This window comes from Meles meles, chromosome 17 (assembly GCF_922984935.1).
Source record: "Meles meles chromosome 17, mMelMel3.1 paternal haplotype, whole genome shotgun sequence".
In the NCBI taxonomy this organism is placed as follows: Eukaryota; Metazoa; Chordata; class Mammalia; order Carnivora; family Mustelidae; genus Meles; species Meles meles.
This window is the reverse complement of record NC_060082.1, coordinates 39,267,488-39,291,126: the sequence shown is the minus strand read 5'-3', so window position 1 is coordinate 39,291,126 and position 23,639 is coordinate 39,267,488. Positions and strand designations below refer to the sequence as shown.

Below are 23,639 nucleotides of genomic sequence, written 5' to 3'. Positions count from 1 at the left end.
TTTAGTGTACAACTCCTTTTGTGTCCTGTTACTATTGCCAACCCATATATAGATGAACACATACTCATAACACATATGTGCAAGAAATGCTAATGGTTTTCTTGCATATCTTTTCTATTACTTTTTCTTTAAGATTTTATTTATTTGAGACAGAGAATGAGTGGGGGGAGGAGCATAGGGAGAGGGAGAAGCAGACTCCCCACCGAGCAGGGAGCCTGATGCAGGGCTCGATCCAGAACCCCAGGATCATGACCTGAGCCAAAGGTAAAGACTTAACCAACTGAGCCCCCCAGGCACCCCTATTACTTCATTTTACATCTTATTATGATTTAAGTGTGTCTTTTATAGTAGAGTTGAAAAATCAAATTTGAGAATCTTTGTCTTCATTGCAATCAGTGATATATTTGGTATTAGTCATTTTATTTTCAGTGTTTAAACATGCTTTCTGTTTCCCCTTTTCTCAAATTTCATTATTTTGATCACTGTTTTGTTGTTGTTGTTGATCTGTTTTACTTTCATAGTATGAGTTATACATTTCATGAAAAATACTTATCGTGCAATAGTCACAGTACATAAAGAGTATAAAAACTGACTGGTGAGTGTTTTGAACACTCCCTCTGGGTTAAGCTACGAAGCATTACTATGTGTCCACAGACCTCTGGCTGCAGCTCTCCGTTCACATTCCTGCTGTTTCCTGCAGATACTGCTACCGGCTGAATTTGTTGTTTATTATTGTCATGAGCAATGAAAATAATTGCAGTAGTATGGGTCCCTAAAACACAGTTTCACTTTATATGATTTTTAAAATTTATATAAATGGTGTCAAATGTATGCATGTTAACAGTTTCGTTTATTCTACTCATTAGGTTTGTGGAGCATCAGGCATGTTGATACATGTAGCTTTTAATCCATATGCTTCCTACATCCTGGGTAGTAGTATTTTGTTGGTTACATATGTTATAAACTGGGCCTTGTCTTTCAAGCTTTTGATGCTTGAGAAACATATAGTCTTTAAGATTTTGTTTATTTATTTGACAGAGAGAGATCACAAGCAGGCAGAGAGGCAGGCAGAGAGAGAGAGGAAGAAGCAAGTTTACTGCTGAGCAGAGAGCCCGATGCGGGGCTCGATCCCAGGACCCTGAGATCATGACCTGAGCTGAAGGCAGAGGCTTAACCCACTGAGCCACCCAGGCGCCCTGAGAAACATAGAGTCTTAATAGAAAAATACACCAATCTTTCCCTGAAATTTCGTGTTAGAACTCCATCATCGATTCAGTATCATGAACACATTCTACTATATTTCCTTCTAAAAAGTTCTCCAGTGTCCCTTTTCTTCAATTCGTCCCTTTAATCTACCTGAGACTGATTTTATTTTTGTGTGTAATGTGCGGTAATAAGCTCTTTTTTAAAACTACGGATAATTACTTGATCCAACACCATTTACTGAATTGTTTATTCTTACTGATCTGTTGTGCCACTTTTGTCATTTATCTTGTCTAAATAATCTGTTTTTCTTTTTCTTTTCTTTCTTTCTTCTTTTTTTTTTTGAGTTCAGATACTCCTGAGGTCATTTTCCTTCTACCTGAAGTGCACACTGTAGAAATTCCTTTAGTCACGGGCTGTTGTGGTGGACTCTCAAATCTTTTGTCTGAAAATCCAAGGTGTATTTCTTTTATCATCATTTTAAAATGCAAGGCTAGCTGGCTACCACTTCTGAATGAATAGTTACATTTTTACAGCCTATTATACATTAAATTGTTTCCTGGCTTCCATTTTTGTTGTTGAAAAGTCTCCTGTCAATCTAGTTAGGATTCCTTAGTAGGTAATCTCTCCTTTTTCTCTACTTTTCAAATGTATTCTTTTCTGTGGTGCTCGGTAGTTTCATGATGATAAATGTAAGTGGGTGCTTCATTTTATTGGTCTGGTTTGAGACTTGTTTCACCTTCTGTGCTGAGAATACCTGTATTTTACCAGTTTTGGAAAATTCTCATCCATTTACTTTTTGCATATAGCCTTCTACTCATGACTTTTCTGGAACTCGAAACAAATGTATGTGAGAATTTCTCTGTCTCAATCTTCCCTTAGTGCCATATTTTTTATATCCTGGTTTGCTCATTCCCTTTTCAGCATTAGATAAAACTAAGTCAGTATTAGCCCTTTCGCTCAGTTTTCCAATCAGTGAATACATGCATTATTTTAGAAATTATGTTTGGTTATTTTTTGTACTGTTGAATAAATTTTGTTAATCTCTCAAAGTGCTCTTATATTTACATATATGTTATGTAATGTATAAATAAATGGTCCAAATGCTCCACCTGAAAGCTGGAAACCATCAGATGATAAAGTGACAAACAAACATAGTCTGTCAACGGGAAAAGCACTTCAAATGCAAAAACGGAGACAGGTCAGAAGGGAAAGGATGGAAAGCAGTACAGCAGATGTCATAAAGAAGCAGAAGTAACTGTTCATATCAGGCAAAGTAGATTTTAGAGAAGGGGTAATTACCAGAGATAAAGAAACGATTAACTAAGGATTCAGTGCACCAAGGAGAGATAATAAGTATAAACGTATGCACCTAATAACAGCTTCAACATACACAAAAGGAAAACTTACAAAACTGAAAGGATACAGAGACAAATCAAAATTGTAGTTGGGAGATTTTTTTTAAAAGATTTTATTAATTTATTTGAGAGAGAGAATGAGAGAGAGAGAGAGAAGAGAGAGCACAAGAAGGGGAGGGTCAGAGGGAGAAACAGACTCCCGCTGAGCAGAGAGCCTGATGTGGGACTTCATGCCAGGACTCCAGCATCATGACCCAAACCAAAGGCAGTTGCACAACCCACTGAGCCACCCAAGCGCCCCAAGGAGATTTTAATACTCCTTAACTGATAGAATGTGTAACAAGAGAATCAGAAAAGATATAGAAAATTTGAACAAAACTATCAACTAGACTAAGTTGATACCTATAGAACATTTCATCCAACAAAGGAAGAATATGTCCTGTTTTCAAGTACACAGGAACATTCACCTAGATAGATGATTTCTGGGTGTCACACAAGTCTCAATAACTATGAAGCACTAAAATTAGGCAAAGTATATTTTATAACAGGAAAAATTAAACTAGAAATTAATAATAATAACAAAAAGACATCTAGAAAGTCCCAAAATATTTGGAAATAAACTCCACATTCCTAAACAACCACAAAGAATAAATCACAAAAGAAATTAGAAAATGCTTTATTTAAGAAATTTAATAATCTCAATATATGCAGAAAAAACATTAAGTGGTCCTGGGAATCCCTGGGAAAACCTAATGATGATAACATGCTAGAAAGATTGGATTTTTGTTGTTTGGATCAGGAGGAGCTGGCAGGTATTACAGTGTAAAACACAGAATAAAAAATGTAATCTAAAAAAAAAAAAGCCCCCAAAACAAAACAAAAAATACCTCACTATCCATGACAAAGAAAATCTCTTAGCAAACTAGAAATAGTTAGAAACTTCATCAACTTGATAAAGGATGTCTAGGAAAGAATCCTATGGCAAAAATGATACTGAAATGGTGCAAAATGAATGCTTTCTCCTTCAGACTGGGGGAAGAAATGGTATGTCTGGTCTCAAAACATCTATGAACTTGGTATTGGAGGTCCTACCCAGTACATAAGACAAATACAAGAAATAAAATGCACACTGATTGGTAATACAGTACTCATGTCTTTATCAGTATAAAACATCAACTGTATTTCTATGTACCAGCAATAAACAATTGGAAATTAAGATTTTAAAACTTACACAAGAGCATTAAAAAATTAAATTCTTAATTCCCAGTGGAATTCTTAATTCCCAGTTCAGTAAACTGAACCCTGGTCAAGATTCCCTGTTCCATTTATTGACTAGCCTTCACAGGCCCCACTCTAATGGAAGGGGAGCATGAAGATGCCTTGGGTTTCTGGATATCAGTATCACTCAGACCCTATGTCCAACAGTTCTAAAAATCTTTGAGTAATCCTCTCTCCCTAGTGTAAGTTACTCAAGTAAATGGCTGCAGTCCCTTTTGGAGAAGGACCGGTGTAATTATTTTTAGAAATACTTTCCATGATATTGCAGAAGGTCCCAGCCTCCTCTTTATCCAATGGGTTCTGGCCCTAAAAGCTGGCTGGGGTTTGGAAATGAGCAGGGTATCACGACTTATTATTGAGGAAGCTACCCTCAACCTCCTCATCACTTGTCTTTGACTTCTTCTCATGATACAAACTGATGCTATCTAGTTGGCTGCTCATATATTTTGCCCATAGAGATGGTACATTCTAATAACTTAGCTAATATATTACTAATACCTTATATTACATACTACCTTATATCTTACTTTCTAATATTCAATCGAATATCAACACTATCTAATATCTATCTAATATCTAATCCTACCTAATATCTTAGATGCTAATATCTTACTATCTACCAATAACTTATCTTAACATCTTATTCTACTAATAACTTAATTACTCTTAATAACTCTGAGAATCATCTCTGCTTCCCCCACCCTAGCTTGGCTGAATTCTTCTGGTGGTAAGGGCTACACTAGACCCTCCAGTGAGACTAGCTGAGTAATGGTCGCCTCTACTGTCAGCTCTGGTCTCCAGAGCCACAAGCACTAAACCTAGCAGTAGCACATGCTTTGGAGCACTGAGTCTGGGGGGTTCAAGATTTGGGGTGATGTCTGCTCCGATGCCTCCACCATGTCAGGGTTGGCCATTAATATTCTCTAAAGTGTGGCCATTCTCTAAAGTGTGGTTACCAAGTCCTGGCCTGGAGCTTTCATTTCCCTTCAGCTGCAGGATGTAAGAATCCTCTGTGTGCTACCTGGAAGGTCTCCCAAGAGGGGTTGCTAAATTATCTGTGATTACTGATTTGCTTATTTAACACTTATTTCTTCTTGTTTATATATATATATATATAATATATATATTATATATATAATATATGTATATTATATATGTTCTTTTAATATATATTTACTTATATATTAAATATATTTATATATATTTATTTATATATACATATAATACATATTTTTATATTATATATATAATATATATAATATGTATCTATTCTTGTTTATATATTTCCCCTCTCTCCCTACCTCCCTTCGTGTGTGTGTATGTATCATAATCTGGAATATAGATTTCTAATATGTTCTCGGTAGGTCTTAATCTTTTTACTGCTTAAGAAAATTTTCACACTAAAATAAAATTTGGGCTAATATCTAAATGACAGCTTGGCTTTTTTCTCATTTATATTTGCATTATGAATCTTATTTCTACCCCTTATTCTGGCCATTCCATGTCTGTCCATCTTTGTAAACAACAGATTGAGATACAATTCATATAATAGAGAATTCCCCCTTTAAAAAGGCACAATTCAGTGGTTTTTGGTATAATCGGAGTTGTGCAGACATCACCACTATAATTTTAGAATGTTCTCATCACTCTAAAAAGAAACTCTACACCATTAGAAGAGCTGCCTATTTTCCTCCTTCCCCCAGCCTCTGGCAAGCACAGCCTACTTGAGATTCGCTTATTCTGGACACTTCATGTAAACGGAGTCCTACAGTATGCGGTCTTTGTGACAGGCTTCTCTCACTTAGCATAATGTTCTCAAGTTCATCCATGCTGTGCATCCATCAATGCTTCATTTCTTTTTATGGCCTAATAATATACACTGTGTGGATAAACCACACTTTCTTTATCCATTTAACAGACATTTGGGTTGTTTCCACTTTTTGGCTATTATGAATAATGGTGCCATATACATCTGGGTCCAACTTTTTGTGTGGACACATTTCCATTTCTTTTGGGTGTATTTTTTAGGAGTGGCATTGCTGGGTCAGTTGGTAGTTACGTTTCACATAGAGAGGACCTGCCAAACTCTTCAACCAAAGTGGCTGCACCGCTTGTATCCTTTTGATTTAACGATGATACTTGCAGAGAAAGAGTTACTATTGGTTTTAAAATTGAATCAGTTTCAAAAAACGATTCTTGACTGTAGAGAACAAACTGAAGGCTGATGCAGGGAGGTGGGTGGGGGAATGGACTAGAGGGATGATGGGGATTAAGGAGGGCACCTGTTGTGATGAACTCGGTATGGTAAGTGATAAGTTACTGACTTCTACACCTGAAAGCAGTATTACACTATATGTTAAATTAACCTGAATTTAAATAAAAACTTGAAATTAAAAAAATGCTACAAAAAATAAAGTTGAAATCAATTTCTATCTTTTAAACGAGAGAGTTTAACTCACATTATTATAATTATTATTAAAGTTGGATCAATTTCTTTCTTTTGGTTTCCTTTACCCTCTATAGTAAAGAACAAATATTGCTTTGCACACTTAAAGCTATGGATTCTATTACTTTTTAAAAAAAAAGATTTATTTATTTACTTTCGGGGAGAGAGAGGGAAAGAGGGAGAACGACTGTGGGGGTGGGCAGAGGAGAGAATCTCAGGCGGACTGCCCTGCCAAGCACCGAGGCCCACTCAGGGCTCCATCCCACGACCCCAAGATCACAGTCTGAGCCGAAACCAAGAGTTGGATGCCCAACCGACTGAACCATCCTGGCGCCCCTCTATGGATTTTATTATTACTCTGAGGCTGACCCCTAACACATTAAGATGATACTTATGTTTATTTTTTTTTCTCCATCACTTTTTAGACTTTGCTTCTGTTTTTTTCCCCCTCCAACAATGCAGGTAATCATTCTCTCTCAGCTTTCTTTGACCTGCCACCTCCTTCCCTTCTCTTCCCCTCCCCTTTATGCTGGAAGTGTCTAAACTTTTGTTCTAGATTTTTATGTTAATTCTTCTGAGAAGTGTTCTTTGCTTACTTTGGTTGCATTGAGTTTTACTAAATTATTTATCACATCTAACTTCTGTATCTCATATAATTCTCCTTGATTCATTTCTTGCAGTACTGGATTACTCCAAAAGTCTCTTGTGTTAAACTTTTTCAGGCTTTGCATATCTGAGAATGTGTTTAATTAGCTAAATATAAAATGCTTTGAAGATTAGACATCAGTTTTTCCCTTAATCCATATTGCTGTTGAGAAACCTTGTGTTAAAACTGTTCTTATAATACTGTTGGCTTTTTCCTCTCTGAAATTTCTTAGAGTCTCCCTTTAATCTTAGATAGTCTTAAATCACAACAAATTGTTTCTTTGCTGAAACACAATGCATGAGGCTCAGGTGCCCAGAGTCTGCCTTAGAATGAAGCTAGAGCAGGAGAAGCTGGAGATCATCCCTGTTCCCACTGTGAGCCTTATACTACCTAACAGGGGACATGGGAGAGCACAGAGACTTTGAAGTCTGTGGTGCACTGAAGGGAACTTAAGCAACAATAAAAGCTAAGTCCTGGACCAGACAGATTCAGTCCTCCCCAGCATTACCTCAACAATCGGGCAGAAGGAAAGGTGTAACCATTTCCAGGTATAAACTCAATATACCTGTCTTCTCTACTCTTCCTTTCCCCACAATATTGGGTGTTCAATAAAACATCATGAGACACAAAAATAAGCATGAAAGAGAGTCCTGTCGCCAGGATACAAAGCAGTCAACAGAACAGATCCAGACATGGCCCAAGCGTCGGGAATTTAAAACAATTACAATCAAACTGTTAAAACATCGGATGTAAACTGAACAGAGAATTTCAGCAGACCACTGAGCACTATAAAGAGAGTCAAACGGAAATGTGAGAAATAGAAAGAGATGAGATGAGAATTCTTCCAATGGGCTTATCCAGGGGCCCTCATGCCACACAGAATCAGTGACTTGGATTATAAATCAACAAAAGTTATTCAAACTGAAATACAAAGGGAAAAAGAACAAACCAAAAGATGAGAGCATCCAAGAACTGGGGGGCAGTATATCAATAAAACACTTCTAGGTGTGGGTTTTTATTTTCCCAACCTATTTAATATTCCAAGCTCCTTTCCAATCTTAGGTCTTACATTTTGTCAAATTCTAGAACACCTTGGTAACTATTTCTTGAAATATTTCCTCCCTTCTATTTATTTCAAAAACTTCTTCCTGGAGGTTCTGTTATATGCATGGTAAACTTTCAACTTTTATTCATCTTTCAACTAAATGCACACCCTCACACATGCATAAACATACACATGTGCATATATTGTGTAAGTGACTGTACTTCTAGTTAGTTCTATGGAGTGCACACAGACACAGACCCCTCATGTTGCTGTGATCCGGGAGAGCCCCCGGACTGAGCTGTGACCCAGCTAAACATGTCAGCATTTAACCTGTTTATTACGTTCCTTCTCTTAACTCCTTCTTGCTCTGTTTCTAGTACTCCCATTTCCCTGGCTTACGCTTCCAATGAATTTAGAACTGTGCGTCCGGGGAGGAAGTAGACACTCTTCAAGGCAAGAAAACTGTGTGTTAACAACTTGTATCCCCACTGACACTGCTCCTTTTCACATTCAGTCTCTTTCTCTTAATCACTTAGACTTCAAGATGCGAAGGGGACTGGCAGTGGGAAGAAATATGCTTGCAGCTGCTCCTTGACCTAATCAGGGGTCACACTATGTTGCTGCGGCCTCCAGTTGGACTGTGGCGTGCTGACTGGCAAAGGCAAGGCCGATGGTCCGCTCAGAGCCCTGAGAAGGGGAGAGGCCCAAGCTAAATATTCCCCCCCATCATGGTATCCAGCTCTCTTCTGGTCAAGACTACTGCTCCCCCAACTGGGACCTTAAGCATCCTGTCACCCCAGCATTTCTCACAATGTCTATTAGTTTGATGGATCCCAAACTGGGTTTTGGAGGCCAAGTTGGGAGCCTGTGCTAATTACCTGTCCCACTGGAAGCCAGACAGAACCAGGGTCTGAAGGTTGGGGTCCAGAATCCAGAGACCACGTCTGTACCCATAATGCTACACTCGTTTCTGAATCTTTTGCTCTCACCTCACACTACTTTCAATGTTTACTACTTTCCACGATGACAGTTTACACCTCGGATTCTGGACACATTTCCCCATCTATCTCTAAGAATCTCATATTAAAATCATTCTTCCCTAATAGAGACGCTTTCAGGATTCCTTACACTCATTTTTCCTGTGACCATTCAACATAGGATATTACCTTACTTTACTGACGTGCTCCTTTACGAATGATTTCTAGTTTGTTCCACGTGCATGTCTGCTGCTGGCCCAAACAGACTAAAAGTTCCTGGTCTACCTTTCTTTGTTTCCTTTTATAAAACTCACTAGAAGGAGATGAGTAACTGGCACTGATGAGTGAGATACAAGACCACTAACACGAGGGGGAAAAACTCACATTTTCCAAAGCCTCCATTTTTACCCATGAAGTCGAAGAAAGCATCCAGAATTCTGCACAGAGTCATAACGGTCGTTACGTCCTGGACAGGAAATGGCTGACATTTCCTATGCTTCTTCATAAACTGTAGACCGTCCGCAACGCTATTTTTAATCATGAATTCAAGACAACTCACTCCTGTTTGACTCATAATTTTGGAAGTTTTCAAAAGCCATGACTTCATATAAGGCTCCCATCCCAGGTCAACAGGATCCTAACAATATAAAGCACAAGATAATTTTACATAAATAAGAAAAATACAGTGTCTACCGTCTTTCTTACCGTCTCTTTATGCCACCACTGCCCTGGCACAATGTGGTTCAGAATCCTCATTCATCAAACTGCAACTAATCACAACAGCTGAAGAATGACCTGTGTCAACCATAAGAGACTCTTCTTCTTAGGAAACATACTGAGGGTTGCTGGAGGGGAGGGGATGGAAGGATGGGGTCACTGGGTGACAGACGTTAAGGGGGCACGTGATGGAATGAGCACTGATGAATCACTGACCTCTACCTCTGAAATCAGTAATACATTATATGTTAATAAATTGGATTTAAATTGTAAAAAAATAGAATGACCTGGCTCTGATTAGTACTTTGTAACCATGGTCTTACAAGACTAGAAGCAACTGGGGGATTACGTGAAGGAGGAGTGCTGAGGTTATATGTCCGCAGGGAGGGGAAAGGCAGCACTTAGCTTTGCTCCGGGGAGGTTAAGTGGGTCAGAACCCAGGGCTAGTCATGGCTACTAATGCATTCCCGGAGAAAAGAAACCTAGTCTCTCTTGAGTCTACCATCCTCCTTTCCAAGGTACTGGGTTCCACGAGTCCTAAGGGTCATCGAGTGAAAAGTGTTCAGGGTAGTGGCTCCTCTCCAGAAAAGCAGCCCTGCCTACAGCCTGTCCTGTCTGGCGCAGGGGACACCCCCATCACAGCCCAAGTCCACTCAGACTCACTTCTGGGTTAGGAGGCTTTGGGGGACAAAGAACTAAACTACATCACCCTTGGTAATCCAGGGGTAAGGCTAAACCAGTCACCAAAAATGTTGCAGATAATGACTAAACTATATGTTTTCTTTCTGGGATTTGTTTTTGGAAACCCACCATATAGACCATTGCGCATCGGCTGACAGTAGCAGGACTGGCCTGAGAGAGACTGTCCACCTCAAAAATCACTCGTATTTTATTAGTTAAGGCAATTCTCTCACTGTTTGCCAGGCATAATGTTCTAGTATCATCCAGCATGGAGTTGAGATTTTCTACCCAGAAGGTATCCACTGGCCCGTCTAAAACAATCCACTGCCAGTCGTACTCTGCAGAGAAACAGATTCATGAGGTAACTCAGGATCACCTCAGACTTCTCTTTTTACAAGCTTGCAAATTTTCTATTTTGTTTGGGAAACGATATCCTAGAAAACACCAGACTGAGTACATTACTATGCAGACTCTAATATTTATTAAATAAAATAGCTACCCACACTATATACTTAGTAATTCTTTAAACATTGTTTTAGTATTCTTAGATTACTGCATTGTATAATTAGCCCTTAAATTCTGGATCAGAGAAAGATCCTGGATGTCTCTTTTCCATAATATATGGGCTGTGTGTTCCCCCTTCCACCCGAACACTGTTCAGACATGCCACCTCCGGGAAATAGGAAAGGCAAGCAGATGCCCTTCAAAGAAAGAATCAAACAGATTTCAGAGTAGTTCACATGTGACCCCATTGACTCCACTGACCATAGCTACAGGCCCTACCCGCTCCACAGTTCTAGAAAACCCACTGGACAAGCTAAGGGAGGAGCGTGGGAGTCACTGTGGAGGCAGAAAATAGTGAGCCACGGGAAGGACACGAGAGGCCAGCAGAAGAGGGAGGGGAGCCAGGACTCGGATGGCTGGATTGGCTGAAGTACCCGCCTCAGGGCCCATCTTCATACACTGGAAGGGAGCTTGCTGTGCCCAAGGACTGTGCTCTCCAACCTGAACATGAGGTAGGGTCACACAACCACTGAGGACTTCTGGAAAAGCAGCAGCAGCAGCAGCAGAAGCCTCCTTCAGTGCGAATGTGCGGCCAGAGGGTCAGCCCTGAGCTGTGAAAGCCCTGGGGGGCTCCACTGGCACCCTGACGCTCTCCGTCCCCCCGCACACCACCAAGTGCAGGTGTGCAGTCCTTTCTAGAGGAGTATGCTTGGGTGGGAGGACTTGGCCTGGGAATAGGCAGAGTGCCTCGAGTCCCACTTCAGAGGCAACGCTTCTGCAGGTTTCCACACAACAGTACTCCTACCTTTAGTATCTACTTGGTTCTTGTGAGATATTAATGCGCATTTATAAACTGAAAGGGTTAGACCAGACCTGCTGCTTTTATAGTGTAATTATAGACGAATGCCCCATAGTGTGTGATAACACTACACAAATTCTAAATAAACAAATGAGGAAAAAATACATAGTACAACAACAAAATATCACAAATTAAAAATGCTTTTAAAGACAGAAATAAAGCTCATTTAGTTCAGTTCATCTTCTATTTTAATCAATCACTTTATTGAATCTAATAATAACACTTACTCTGATTTTCTGGAATGTTAACATCTTTTCTCACCTCCACCTCAAATATATTAACGTCAGCATCTGCCACATCAGAGAAATCGAGCTTGAAAACCTAAAATATGTAATCAGTAATGTTAATTTGATCACACTTTCCAATTCCAATGCCCTATAGATCCATATGCTCTCTTGAGTATAAAAATGGGAAAGGCAGAAGGTTCTGGCCTTCCTCCTACAGGGAGGAAGATCTCCCTGTAGCCAGTGCAGTGTGGCTCGGCTGAGTGGTGATTACAGGCCGTTTTCTTTTAGAGAATTTTTTTAGTTTTTTCCCCAGCACAGTTAGAACATGCTTGTGTAACATTAAAATAATACCATTAAGCACAAAAAAGAAAGCAGATGTTCGGGGCGCCTGCGTGGCTCAGTGGATTAAGCCGCTGCCTTCGGCTCAGGTCATGATCTTAGGGTCCTGGGATCGAGCCCCGCATCGGGCTCTCTGCTCCACAGGGAGCCTGCTTCCTCCTCTCTCTCTGCCTGCCTCTTTGCCTACTTGTGATCTCTCTCTCTGTCAAATAAATAAATAAAATCTTAAAAAAAAAAAAAGAAAGCAGATGTTCTCTGAATTTCCACCATCTCTAAAGAATCAGTGTGGACATTTTGGTGCATATTTTCCGCTTCCTTCATAGTAGTTTTATAATTTTAGGATACAGAAGACTTAACTTCAGGATCGGCTAAACCGCAGACTCTAACAGACAGAATCCTTGGAGATTCTGAGTGAACAGGTTGGCAGTGGAGGCCAGAAGCCCCATCTGTAATAACATTCCCCAGGTGACACAAATATGGGTTGTTCTCACACTAATCCCAAGAAATTCTGATCTACGCATACAGTTAAGTCTTAATTATCTGGAGGACTTTATTATTTATCTCCTCAGCAGATCTGAGTCCCATATCATCAGCTGACCAGCACTGGCTCTCTCTGCCCACAAGACTAGGGGAAGCCCACCAAACATGAGAGCCATGCCCTGGGCGCAGAGGGGCTCAAGAGAACAGAGAGAGACAGAGACTGTACATAGGAGTGAGCCGCACATCTCAGCCAGGGCCTCGCAGCCCAACAGACAGTAACCGGCCACTTCTAGTTCTCAAGGCTCATGGGGAGAGGACCAAGTACAAGGTTATTTCGAATGACTATTTCTATTGCAGAAGTCTGCACTTACCAGCCCCGCACATAAGTCATTATCCTCTACTGTTTTTCTTTCCCTCGGTTTTTAAAAAATGTGGGATTGTGGGTCAAATATTATCTGGATTTTAATCTTTAATAAATTCTACTGGATCTCTTTTTCAAAGTCTGTGACAATAATACTTCCACTGGGGGTGCCTGGGTGGCTCAGTGGGTTAAAGCCTCTGCCGTTGGCTCGGGTCATGGTCCCAAGGTCCTGGGATCAAGCCCCGCACTGGGCTCTCTGCTCAGCAGGGAGCCTGCTTCCTCCTCTCTCTCTGCCTCTCTGCCTACTTATGATCACTGTCTGTCAAATACATAAATAAAATGTAAAGAGAGACAATAGCTGGTGATGGTAAGACTAGAACACAAAATGCCTGCCCCCACACTCTTTTTTTTAAAAAATTTTTTATTTATTTCTTATTTTTTTATAAACATATAATGTATTTTTATCCCCAGGGGTACAGGTCTGTGAATCGCCAGGTTTACACACTTCACAGCACTCACGATAGCACATACCCTCCCCAATGTCCATAACCCCACTCCCCCTTTCCCAACCTCCCCTCCCCCCACAACCCTCAGTTTGTTTTGTGAGATTAAGAGTCACTTATGGTTTGTCTCCCTCCCAATCCCATCTCGTTTCATTTATTCTTCTCTTAGCCCCCAACCCCCCGTGTTGCATCTCCACGTCCTCATATCAGGGAGATCATATGATAGTTGTCTTTCTCCGATTGACTTATTTCACTAAGCATGATAGTCGCAAATGGCAAGATTTCATTTCTTTTGATGGCTGCATAGTATTCCATTGTGTATATATACCACCTCTTCTTTATCCATTCATCTGTTGATGGACATCTAGATTCTTTCCATAGTTTGGCTATTGTAGACATTGCTGTTATAAACATTCGGGTGCACGTGCCCCTTTGGAACACTATGTTTGTATCTTTAGGGTATATACCCAGTAGTGCAATTGCTGGGTCATAGGGTAGTTCTATTTTCAACATTTTGAGGAACCTCCAGGCTGTTTTCCAGAGCGGTTGCACCAACTTGCATTCCCACCAACAGTGGAGGAAGGGTTCCCCTTTCTCCGCATCCTCGCCAGCCTCTGTCATTTCCTGACTTGTTGATTTTAGTCATTCTGACTGGTGTGAGGTGATATCTCATTGTGGTTTTGATTTGTATTTCCCTGATGCCGAGTGATGTGGAGCATTTTTTCATGTGTCTGTTGGCCATCTGGATGTCTTCTTTGCAGAAATGTCTGTTCATGTCCTCTGCCCATTTCTTGATTGGATTATTTGTTCTTTGGGTGTTGAGTTTGCTAAGTTCCTTATAGATTTTGGACACTAGCCCTTTATCTGATATGTCGTTTGCAAATATCTTCTCCCATTCTGTCAGTTGTCTTTTGGTTTTGTTAACTGTTTCCTTTGCTGTGCAAAAGCTTCTGATCTTGAAGAAATCCCAATAGTTCAGTTTTGCCCTTGCTTCCCTTGCCTTTGGCGATGTTCCTAGGAAGATGTTGCTGTGGCTGAGGTCGAAGAGGTTGCTGCCTGCTTTCTCCTCAAGGATTTTGATGGATTCCTTTCTGACATTGAGGTCATTCATCCATTTTGAGTCTATTTTCATGTGTGGTGTAAGGAAATGGTCCAATGTCATTTTTCTGCATGTGGCTGTCCAATTTTCCCAGCACCATTTATTGAAGAGGCTGCCTTTTTTCCATTGGACATTCTTTCCTGCTTTGTTGAAGATTAGTTGACCATAGAGTTCAGGGTCTATTTCTGGGCTCTCTATTCTGTTCCATTGATCTATGTGTCTGTTTTTGTGCCAGTCCTGATGATGACAGCTTTGTAATAGAGCTTGAAGTCCGGAATTGTGATGCCACCAACTTTGGCTTTCTTTTTCAATATTCCTTTGGCTATTCGAGGTCTTTTCTGGTTCCATATAAATTTTAGGATTATTTGTTCCATTTCTTTGAAAAAAATGGATGGTATTTTGATAGGGATTGCATTAAATGTGTAGATTGCTTTAGGTAGCATAGACATTTTCACAATATTTATTCTTCCAATCCAGAAGCATGGAACATTTTTCCATTTCTTTGTGTCTTCCTCAATTTCTTTCATGAGTACTTTATAGTTTTCTGTATATAGATTCTTAGCCTCTTTGGTTAGGTTTATTCCTAGGTATCTTATGGTTTTGGGTGCAATTGTAAATGGGATTGACTCCTTAATTTCTCTTTCTTCTGTCTTGTTGTTGGTGTAAAGAAATGAAACTGATTTCTGTGCACTGATTTTATATCCTGACACTTCACTGAATTCCTGTACAAATTCTAGCAGCTTTGGAGTGGAGTCTTTTGGGTTTTCCACATATAGTATCATATCATCTGAGAAGAGTGATAGTTTGACTTCTTCTTTGCCGATTTGGATGCCTTTAATTTCCTTTTGTGGTCTGATTGCTGAGGCTAGGACTTCTAGTACTATGTTGAATAGCAGTGGTGATAATGGACATCCCTGCCGTGTTCCTGACCTTAACAGAAAAGCTTTCAGTTTTTCTCCATTGAGAATGATATTTGAGGTGGGTTTTTCATAGAGGGCTTTGATAATATTGAGGTATGTGCCCTCTATCCCTACACTTTGGAGAGTTTTGATCAAGAAGGGATGCTGTACTTTGTCAAATGCTTTTTCAGCATCTATTGAGAGTATCATATGGTTCTTGTTCTTTCTTTTATATCAGATTGATTTGCGGACGTTGAACCAACCTTGCAGCCCTGGAATAAATCCCGCTTGGTCGTGGTGAATAATCCTTTAAATGTACTGTTGGATCCTATTGGCTAGTACTTTGGTGAGAATTTTTGATCTGTGTTCATCAAGGATATTGGTCTGTAGTTCTCTTTTTTGGTGGGATCCTTGTCTGGTTTCGGGATCAAGGTGATGCTGGCCTCATAAAATGAGTTTGGAAGTTTTCCTTCCATTTCTATTTTTTGGAACAGTTTCAGGAGAATAGCAATTAGTTCTTCTTTAAATGTTTGGTAGAATTCCCCTGGGAAGCCGTCTGGCCCTGGGCTTTTGTTTGTTTGGAGATTTTTGATGACTGTTTCAATCTCCTTACTGGTTATGGGCCTGTTCAGGTTTTCTATTTCTTCCTGGTTCAGTTGTGGTAGTTTATATGTCTCTAGGAATGCATCCATTTCTACCAGATTGTCAAATTTGTTGGCGTAGAGTTGCTCATAGTATGTTCTTATAATTGTCTGTATTTCTTGGGTGTTAGTTGTGATCTCTCCTCTTTCATTCATGATTTTATTTATTTGGGTCCTTTCTCTTTTCTTTTGACGAGTCTGGCCAGGGGTTTATCAGTCTTATTAATTCTTTCAAAGAACCAGCTCCTAGTTTCGTTGATTTGTTCTCTTGTTTTTTTGGTTTCTATTTCATTGATTTCTGCTCTGATCTTTATGATTTCTCTTCTCCTGCTGGGTTTAGGGTTTCTTTCTTGTTCTTTCTCCAGCTCCTTTAGGTGTAGGGTTAGGTTGTGTACTTGAGGCCTTTCTTGTTTCTTTTTTTTTTTTTTTTTTAAAGATTTTATTTATTTATTTGACAGAGAGAAATCACAAGAGAGGCAGGCAGAGAGAGAGGAAAGGAAGCAGGCTCTCCGCTGAGAGAGAGCCCGATGCGGGGCTCGATCCCAGGACCCCGAGATCATGACCTCAGCTGAAGGCAGTGGCTCAACCCACTGAGCCACCCAGGTGCCCCGAGGCCTTTCTTGTTTCTTGAGAAAGGCTTGTACCGCTATATATTTTCCTCTCAGGACTGCCTTTGTTGCATCCCACAGATTTTGAGCCGTTGTGTTTTCATTATCATTTGTTTCTGTGAATTTTTTCAATTCTTCTTTAATTTCCTGGTTGACCCATTCATTCTTTAGAAGGATGCTGTTTAGTCTCCATGTATTTGGGTTCTTTCCAAATTTCCTCTTGTGATTGAGTTCTAGCTTCAGAACATTGTGGTCTGAAAATATGCAGGGAATGATCCCAATCTTTTGATACCGGTTGAGACCTGATTTAGGACCCAGGATGTGATCTATTCTGGAGAATGTTCCATGTGCACTAGAGAAGAATGTGTATTCTGTTGCTTTGGGATGAAATGTTCTGAATATATCTGTGATGTCCATCTGGTCCAGTGTGTCATTTAAGGCCTTTTATTCCTTGTTGATCTTTTGCTTGGATGGTCTGTCCATTTCAGTGAGGGGAGTGTTAAAGTCCCCTCCTATTACTGTATTATTATTGATGTGTTTCTTTGATTTTGTTCTTAATTGGTTTATAGAGTTGGCTGCTCCCACGTTAGGGGCATAGATATTTAAAATTGTGAGATCTTCTTGTTGGACAGACCCTTTGAGTATGATATAGTGTCCTTCCTCATCTCTTATTGTAGTCTTTGGCTTAAAATCTAATTGATCTGATATAAGGATTGCCACCCCCGTGTTTTGCTTTCTCCTCCTCTGGAATTCCTCTGCTGTCCTTGGTATTGAACCTGCTTTCCTTAGTATATGAACTTTGTCGTGGCTGGATATTTTGTGGATCTTCTGGGGGAGGGCACTGTTGTAGTGACTCTCAAGTGTCTTTGCCCATGGCGGAATTGCACGGCCCTTAGCGGGGGCCAGACTAGTAATCCACTCGGGTTCGCTTTCGGGAGCTTTTGTTCCCTGAACGCTTTCCGTAGAGTTCCGGAGGACGAGAATGAAAATGGCGGCCTTCCAGTCTCCGGCCCGGAGGAGCCGAGAGCCCGGGGCCCCACTCCTCAGTGCACCCCCAGAGAACAGCGCCCAATCACTCCCGTATCCCCGGCCTCCGGCTGTGCTCCGAGCTCACCCAGCCTGCGACCGGTTCAAGGTAACCCCGAGCTGAGAGTTCAGTCCTCGGCTCTGTCTCTGTAGCCGGCTTCCCCGTTCTAATACCTGCGAGCTCTGCGACACTCCGATACCCTCGATCCTTCTGTGACCCTGCAGGACCTGGAGCCACGCTGACCCTGCGTGGGCTTCACCCTGGTTTAGCCTCTGGAGCAATGTCCCTCAGTGGAACAGACTTTTAAAAGTCCTGATTTTGTGCTCCGTTGCTCCGCCGCTTGCCGGGAGCCGGCCCCTCCCCCCGCGGTCTATCTTCCCATGGTTTTGGATTCACTTCTCCGCCAGTCCTACCTTTCAGAAAGTGGTTGATTTTCTGTTTCTAGAATTGCTGTTCTTCTTCTCTTCGATCTCCCGTTGGATTTGTAGGTGTTTGCAATGTTTAGATAAGCTATCGAGCTGATCTCCTGCTACCTGATGTAGTCTCAGCCTGCTACTTCTCTGCCATCTTGACTCCTCCCTAATTTTTTACTTTTTGACTAAGACTTAGGCTGAGCATCTTTCGTCTGTCGACAATTTTCATGTGCTCCAACAATGTTCTACTCTTAGCCCACCTGGTTCCCCTAGTTGTTCCGTCCCTTCTTGTTTGCATCTGTTTCTTACAGCCCTCATCCACAGCAGGGCCACTAATTCCTCTAAGATGCTAGAAAGATTTTCTTCCAGACTTCGGTGCTTTAATGTTGTTTATTGTAACTCTTGGGAAAAAAACCAAACCATTTTTTTGTATTTACAGACAAAAAATTTTATCTTCTGTTTATGATTTTTGGGTTCCCAGCTTTAGTTAAGGTCTTCCTAACTCTAAAAATATGCCCCTAAATATTATGTTTTTATAATTTTATTTTTATATTTAGTTGGCTATTTCATCTGGAATTTTCTTTCTTTTTTAAAAAATTTATTTGAGAGAGAAAGAGAGAGAAAGCGCATATGAACAGGGGGGAGGAGCAGAGGGAGAGGAGAAGCAGGCTCCCTGCTGAGCAGGGAACGGATTCGGGGGCTTGGTCCTAGGACCCTGAGATTTTTTTTTTTAAATATTTTATTTATTTGACAGAGAGAGATCACAAGTAGATAGAGAGGCAGGCAGAGAGAGAGAGAGAGGGAGAGGGAAGCAGGCTCCCTTTTGAGCAGAGAGCCCGACGCGGGACTCGATCCCAGGACCCTGAGATCATGACCTGAGCCGAAGGCAGCGGCTTAACCCACTGAGCCACCAGGCGCCCCCTTTTTTTTTTTTTAAAGATTTAATTTATTTGACATAGAGAAATCACAAGTAGGCAGGGAGGCAGGCAGAGAGAAGGAAAGAGAGAGAGAAGCAGGCTCCCTGCCGAGCAGAGAGCCGGATGCGGGACTCGATCCCAGGACCCTGAGATCATGACCTGAGATTAAGGCAGTGGCTTAACCCAGTGAGCCACCCAGGCGCCCGGACCCTGAGATCTTGACCTGAGCTGAAGGCAGATGCTTAACTGACTGAGCCACTCAGGCACCCCTGGAATTTTATTTCTGGATAGGGAATGAGGTAAGTGTCTTTCTACATTTTTCACATCAGAAAATAGCAAACCTATATAAACAGTGAATTCAGTAAAGAATGCTTTTCCTGATGATTAGAAATATTACTTCAGTTGTATATTACATTCACATATGTCTGAATATATTTTTGGACTCTGTCTGGTTCCCTTTCTGTGTTAGTACATTCCAGGGTTTTATTCAGGTTTTGAGAAGTGTTATCTTTTTATTTCTTTTCCTGAAATATACCCAGCACTCAACATTAAACTAGTCTCAGGTGTGCAATATAATGAATATTTGTATAGATTGTGAAATAATCGCCACAGTAGGTCTACTTAACATCTATCACCACGCATAGGTAAACATTTTTTTCTCGTGGTGAGAACTCTGAAGACCTACTCTCTTATTAACTTTCGAATATACAATACAGCATTTTCAAGTATGGTTACTGTATTATATTGTACTCCACTGTTTTGGTTATAGTATGGATTTGTTCTAAAATTAATATAGAACATTTTAGAAATATAAAGCACTCGGTTTTCTGCCCAGATTTTCTTTGAACTCTTGGAACGTTTATACTTCCTAATGAACTTTAAAGTCATTTAATTTGAGTTGTTTTTTTTTTAAAGATTTTATTTATTTATTTGACAGACAGAGATCACAAGCAGGCAGAGAGGCAGGCAGGGAGAGAGAGAGAGGAGGAAGCAGGCTTCCTGCGGAGCAGAGAGCCCGATGTGGGGCTTGATCCCAGGACCCTGGGACCATGACCTGAGCTGAAGGCAGAGGCTTTAACCCACTGAGCCACCCAGGCGCCCCTAATTTGAGTTTTTTAAAGTGGGATTTTGCTTGGAAAGATATTATGTTCATATATTAACTTGTTCTAGATTGGCATTTTTAGGACAGAAGTCTTTCCATGCAGGAATACAGTATCTCTTCCATTTATTCAATTTTTGCCAATTGTATATAGGTATTCCTGTTTCCCTCCCTGCCACCCCTACCCATGACAAATTCCTTTCTTTTACATTTATTCTAATATATTTTAAATAGATTTTTGCCATTGTTAGCTGAATTTTTCCTATTTCCATTTCTAACTGGTGATAATTAGTATAAAGGATTTAGGGGCACCTGGGTGGCTCAGTGGGTTAAGCCTGTGCCTTCGGCTCAGATCATGATCTCAGGGTCCTGAGATCGAGTTCTGCATCAGGCTCTCTGCTCAGCAGGGAGCCTGCTTCCCCCTCTCTCTCTGCCTGTCTCTCTGCCTACTTGTGATCTCTCTCTGTCAAATACATAAATAAAATCTTTAAAAAAAGAATTTAGTCATAGCCACTTTACCATATTCCTTTTCTATCAATTACTGAGAAAGATGCAGTAAAATCTCATACTAGATGTGATTTATCAATTTCTCTACAAAATTCTGTTGTTTTCTCTACACATTTTTACATTACATCATAGGGACATAATAGTTCAGAACTGCCATCCTTTTCTGCACCAGCAGCACACTGTTGTACCCTAATTCTGTAATAATTCTTGACATCTGGCAGATCTCACCACCCAGACTCTTCCCCTGGTTTTTTTAATTCAGGAATATCAGGGACCTTGGTTCTTCCAAATACATTTTAGAATAAGTTGTCAAGATCTTAAAAACTACTTGAGCTTTCTATTTCAAAACTTACTGCAAAGCTCCAGTCATCAAGTGTAACATTTGCATAAGGAGAGATGTAAGATGAAGGGAACAGAATTGAATCCAGAAGGAAATCCCAACATTTACTGTCAGTTGATTTTGACAAGAGTGATGAGACAATTCAATGTGGGAAAGAATGGTCTTTTCCACAAATAGTTCTGCAATACTTGGATATTCAGAGGCAAAAGAATGAATTGGGATCCCTCCCTTATACTGAACAGAAAAATCAACCCAAAATAGACCATAAGACCTAAATATAAAAGTGAAAACTACAAAGCTCTTACAAAAAAGCATAGAAGAAAGCTTTTTTTAAAAAAAAGATTTTATTTATTTATTTGACAGAGAGAGACACAGTGAGAGACGGAACACAAGCAGGGGAAGTGGGTGCTTCCCGCCGAGCAGGGAGCCTGATATGGGGCTCTATCCCAGGACGCTGGGATCATGACCTGAGCTGAAGGCAGACGGTTAACGACTGAGCCACCTAGGTGCCCCATAGAAGAAAGCTTTTTGACATTGATTATACAAAGCTTTCTTCAGATATGATATAAAAAAACAAGTGACAAAGGAAAAAACAGACTGAACTTCATCAAGGCTAAAAACTTTTGTGTCTCAAAGAATACCATCAAGAAAATAAAGACAAGTCACAAAATGAAAGAGTGTATAAATCATATCCCTGATAAGGGACTTGCATCTAGAAAAATATATACATAAATATGGATTAGAAGACTATATTTTTTTTCATTTTAATTCCAGTGTATTAACATACAGTGTTATATTAGTTTCAGGTGTACAATATAGTGGAGGTTCAACAATTCTATACATTACTCATATGTGAAATTGAAGAAACAAATAAGCAAAAGCAGGTGGTGGGGAGAAGAGAGAGAAAGAGACAAGTCAAGAAACAGACCCTTACTTCTGGAGAACACATGGATGGTCACCAGAGGGGAGCTGGGTCAGGGGACAGCTGAAATAGGGAAAGGGCATTAAGAGTGCACCTCTCTTGATGAGCACCTGGTGAGGGATGGAACTGCTGAGTCACTATGCTGTACACTTGAAACTAATATTGCACGGCATGTTCACTAACTGGAATTTAAATAAAAACTTAAAAAAAAAACCAACTTTGCTTATCTGTTTGGTTCCTAAATGCCATTCTTCTGTTAATATATTTTGGCTAATGAAATTTACCAGTCATTTCTACTTAAAACTAATGAGAATATAACATTCAAATCTTTGTTTGCTATTTGTGTTGATTTTGTGATGAATTTTGTGTCAAAAACTTCTTCACCTTTCCATATACACAATGGAGTATTATGCCTCCATCAGAAAGGACGAATACCCAACTTTTGTAGCAACATGGACGGGACTGGAAGAAATTATGCTGAGCGAAATAAGTCAAGCAGAGAGAGTCAAGTATCATATGGTCTCACTTATTTGTGGAGCATAACAAATAACATGGAGGACATGGGGAGATGGAGAGGAGAGGGAGTTGAGGGAAACTGGAAGGGGAGATGAACCATGAGAGACTATGGACTCTGAAAAACAACCAGAGGGTTATGAAGGGGCGGCGGGGGTGGGGTGGGGTGGGAGGTTGAGGAACCAGGTGGTGGGTAATAGGGAGGGCACGTACTGCATGGAGCACTGGGTGTGATGCCAAAACAATGAACACTGTTATGCTGTAAACAAACAAATAAAAATAAATGTAAAAAAAAAAAAAAAAAACTTCTTCACCTTTGCAGCGAAGTGTTTTCATACCTCGTTAATTTTTAAGGTCCACTGGTCGTGACAGAATCACTAGACTGTCTTCCACTTAACACTTACCCAACTCTGGGTTACTTTAAAAGCCAGTCTCTTTCATTGTATTGCTTACCAATCATTTTAAAGCAGTGTCATATTTTCTGTTTTTCTTTATAGCTTTTAATTTTTCTGATCATAATAATTTTTAAATTTACTTTTATACTGGTAAGTGCCTAATAATGCTTAAATATCAATCTTTAAACAATAACAGAATCCACAGTAGTCAAATAAAAGTAACTGTTCCATATTAACTCACATTAGATGCATCTGAGATTCTTGATTTCAGTCCGAAATCACTGTCTTTCTTTGAGCTCCTTGCAGTGTTGAGATATACGTAATTTCGAACTGCTGCTGCTAACAGCCCATCAGACCATTCCATAGTATTAGCATCCAGTTGTCCGTATAGTTCACCAACAGTGATACACTTTGGATTTAGAACACAAAGATCTACTTTTCCTTTTCTCCCTGAAATCTGAAAAGAATCCAGTGTGGCAAGTCAATCGGAGAAAGACAACTATCATATGATCTCCCTGATTTGAGGACATGGAGAAGCAACATGGGGGGTTAGGGGGATAGGAGAAGAATAAATGAAACAAGATGGGATTGGGAGGGAGACAAACCATAAATGACTCTTAATCTCACAAAACAAC

The 23,639-nt window shown here is 40.3% G+C and overlaps 1 protein-coding gene across 1 annotated transcript in view; it reads right to left on the bottom strand.

Annotated features, from left to right (window-relative positions):
• Positions 1-23,639, bottom strand: part of DNAH14 (dynein axonemal heavy chain 14) — a 332,088-nt gene that overhangs the window by 144,155 nt on the left and 164,294 nt on the right. Inside the window, exons 38-41 of the mRNA XM_045982293.1 lie at positions 23,246-23,461; positions 11,942-12,035; positions 10,481-10,689; positions 9,338-9,590 (exon numbers count right to left, since the gene is read on the bottom strand). Coding sequence (XP_045838249.1) covers positions 9,338-9,590; positions 10,481-10,689; positions 11,942-12,035; positions 23,246-23,461 — 772 coding nt within the window. The remainder of the gene's footprint in view (positions 1-9,337; positions 9,591-10,480; positions 10,690-11,941; positions 12,036-23,245; positions 23,462-23,639) is intronic.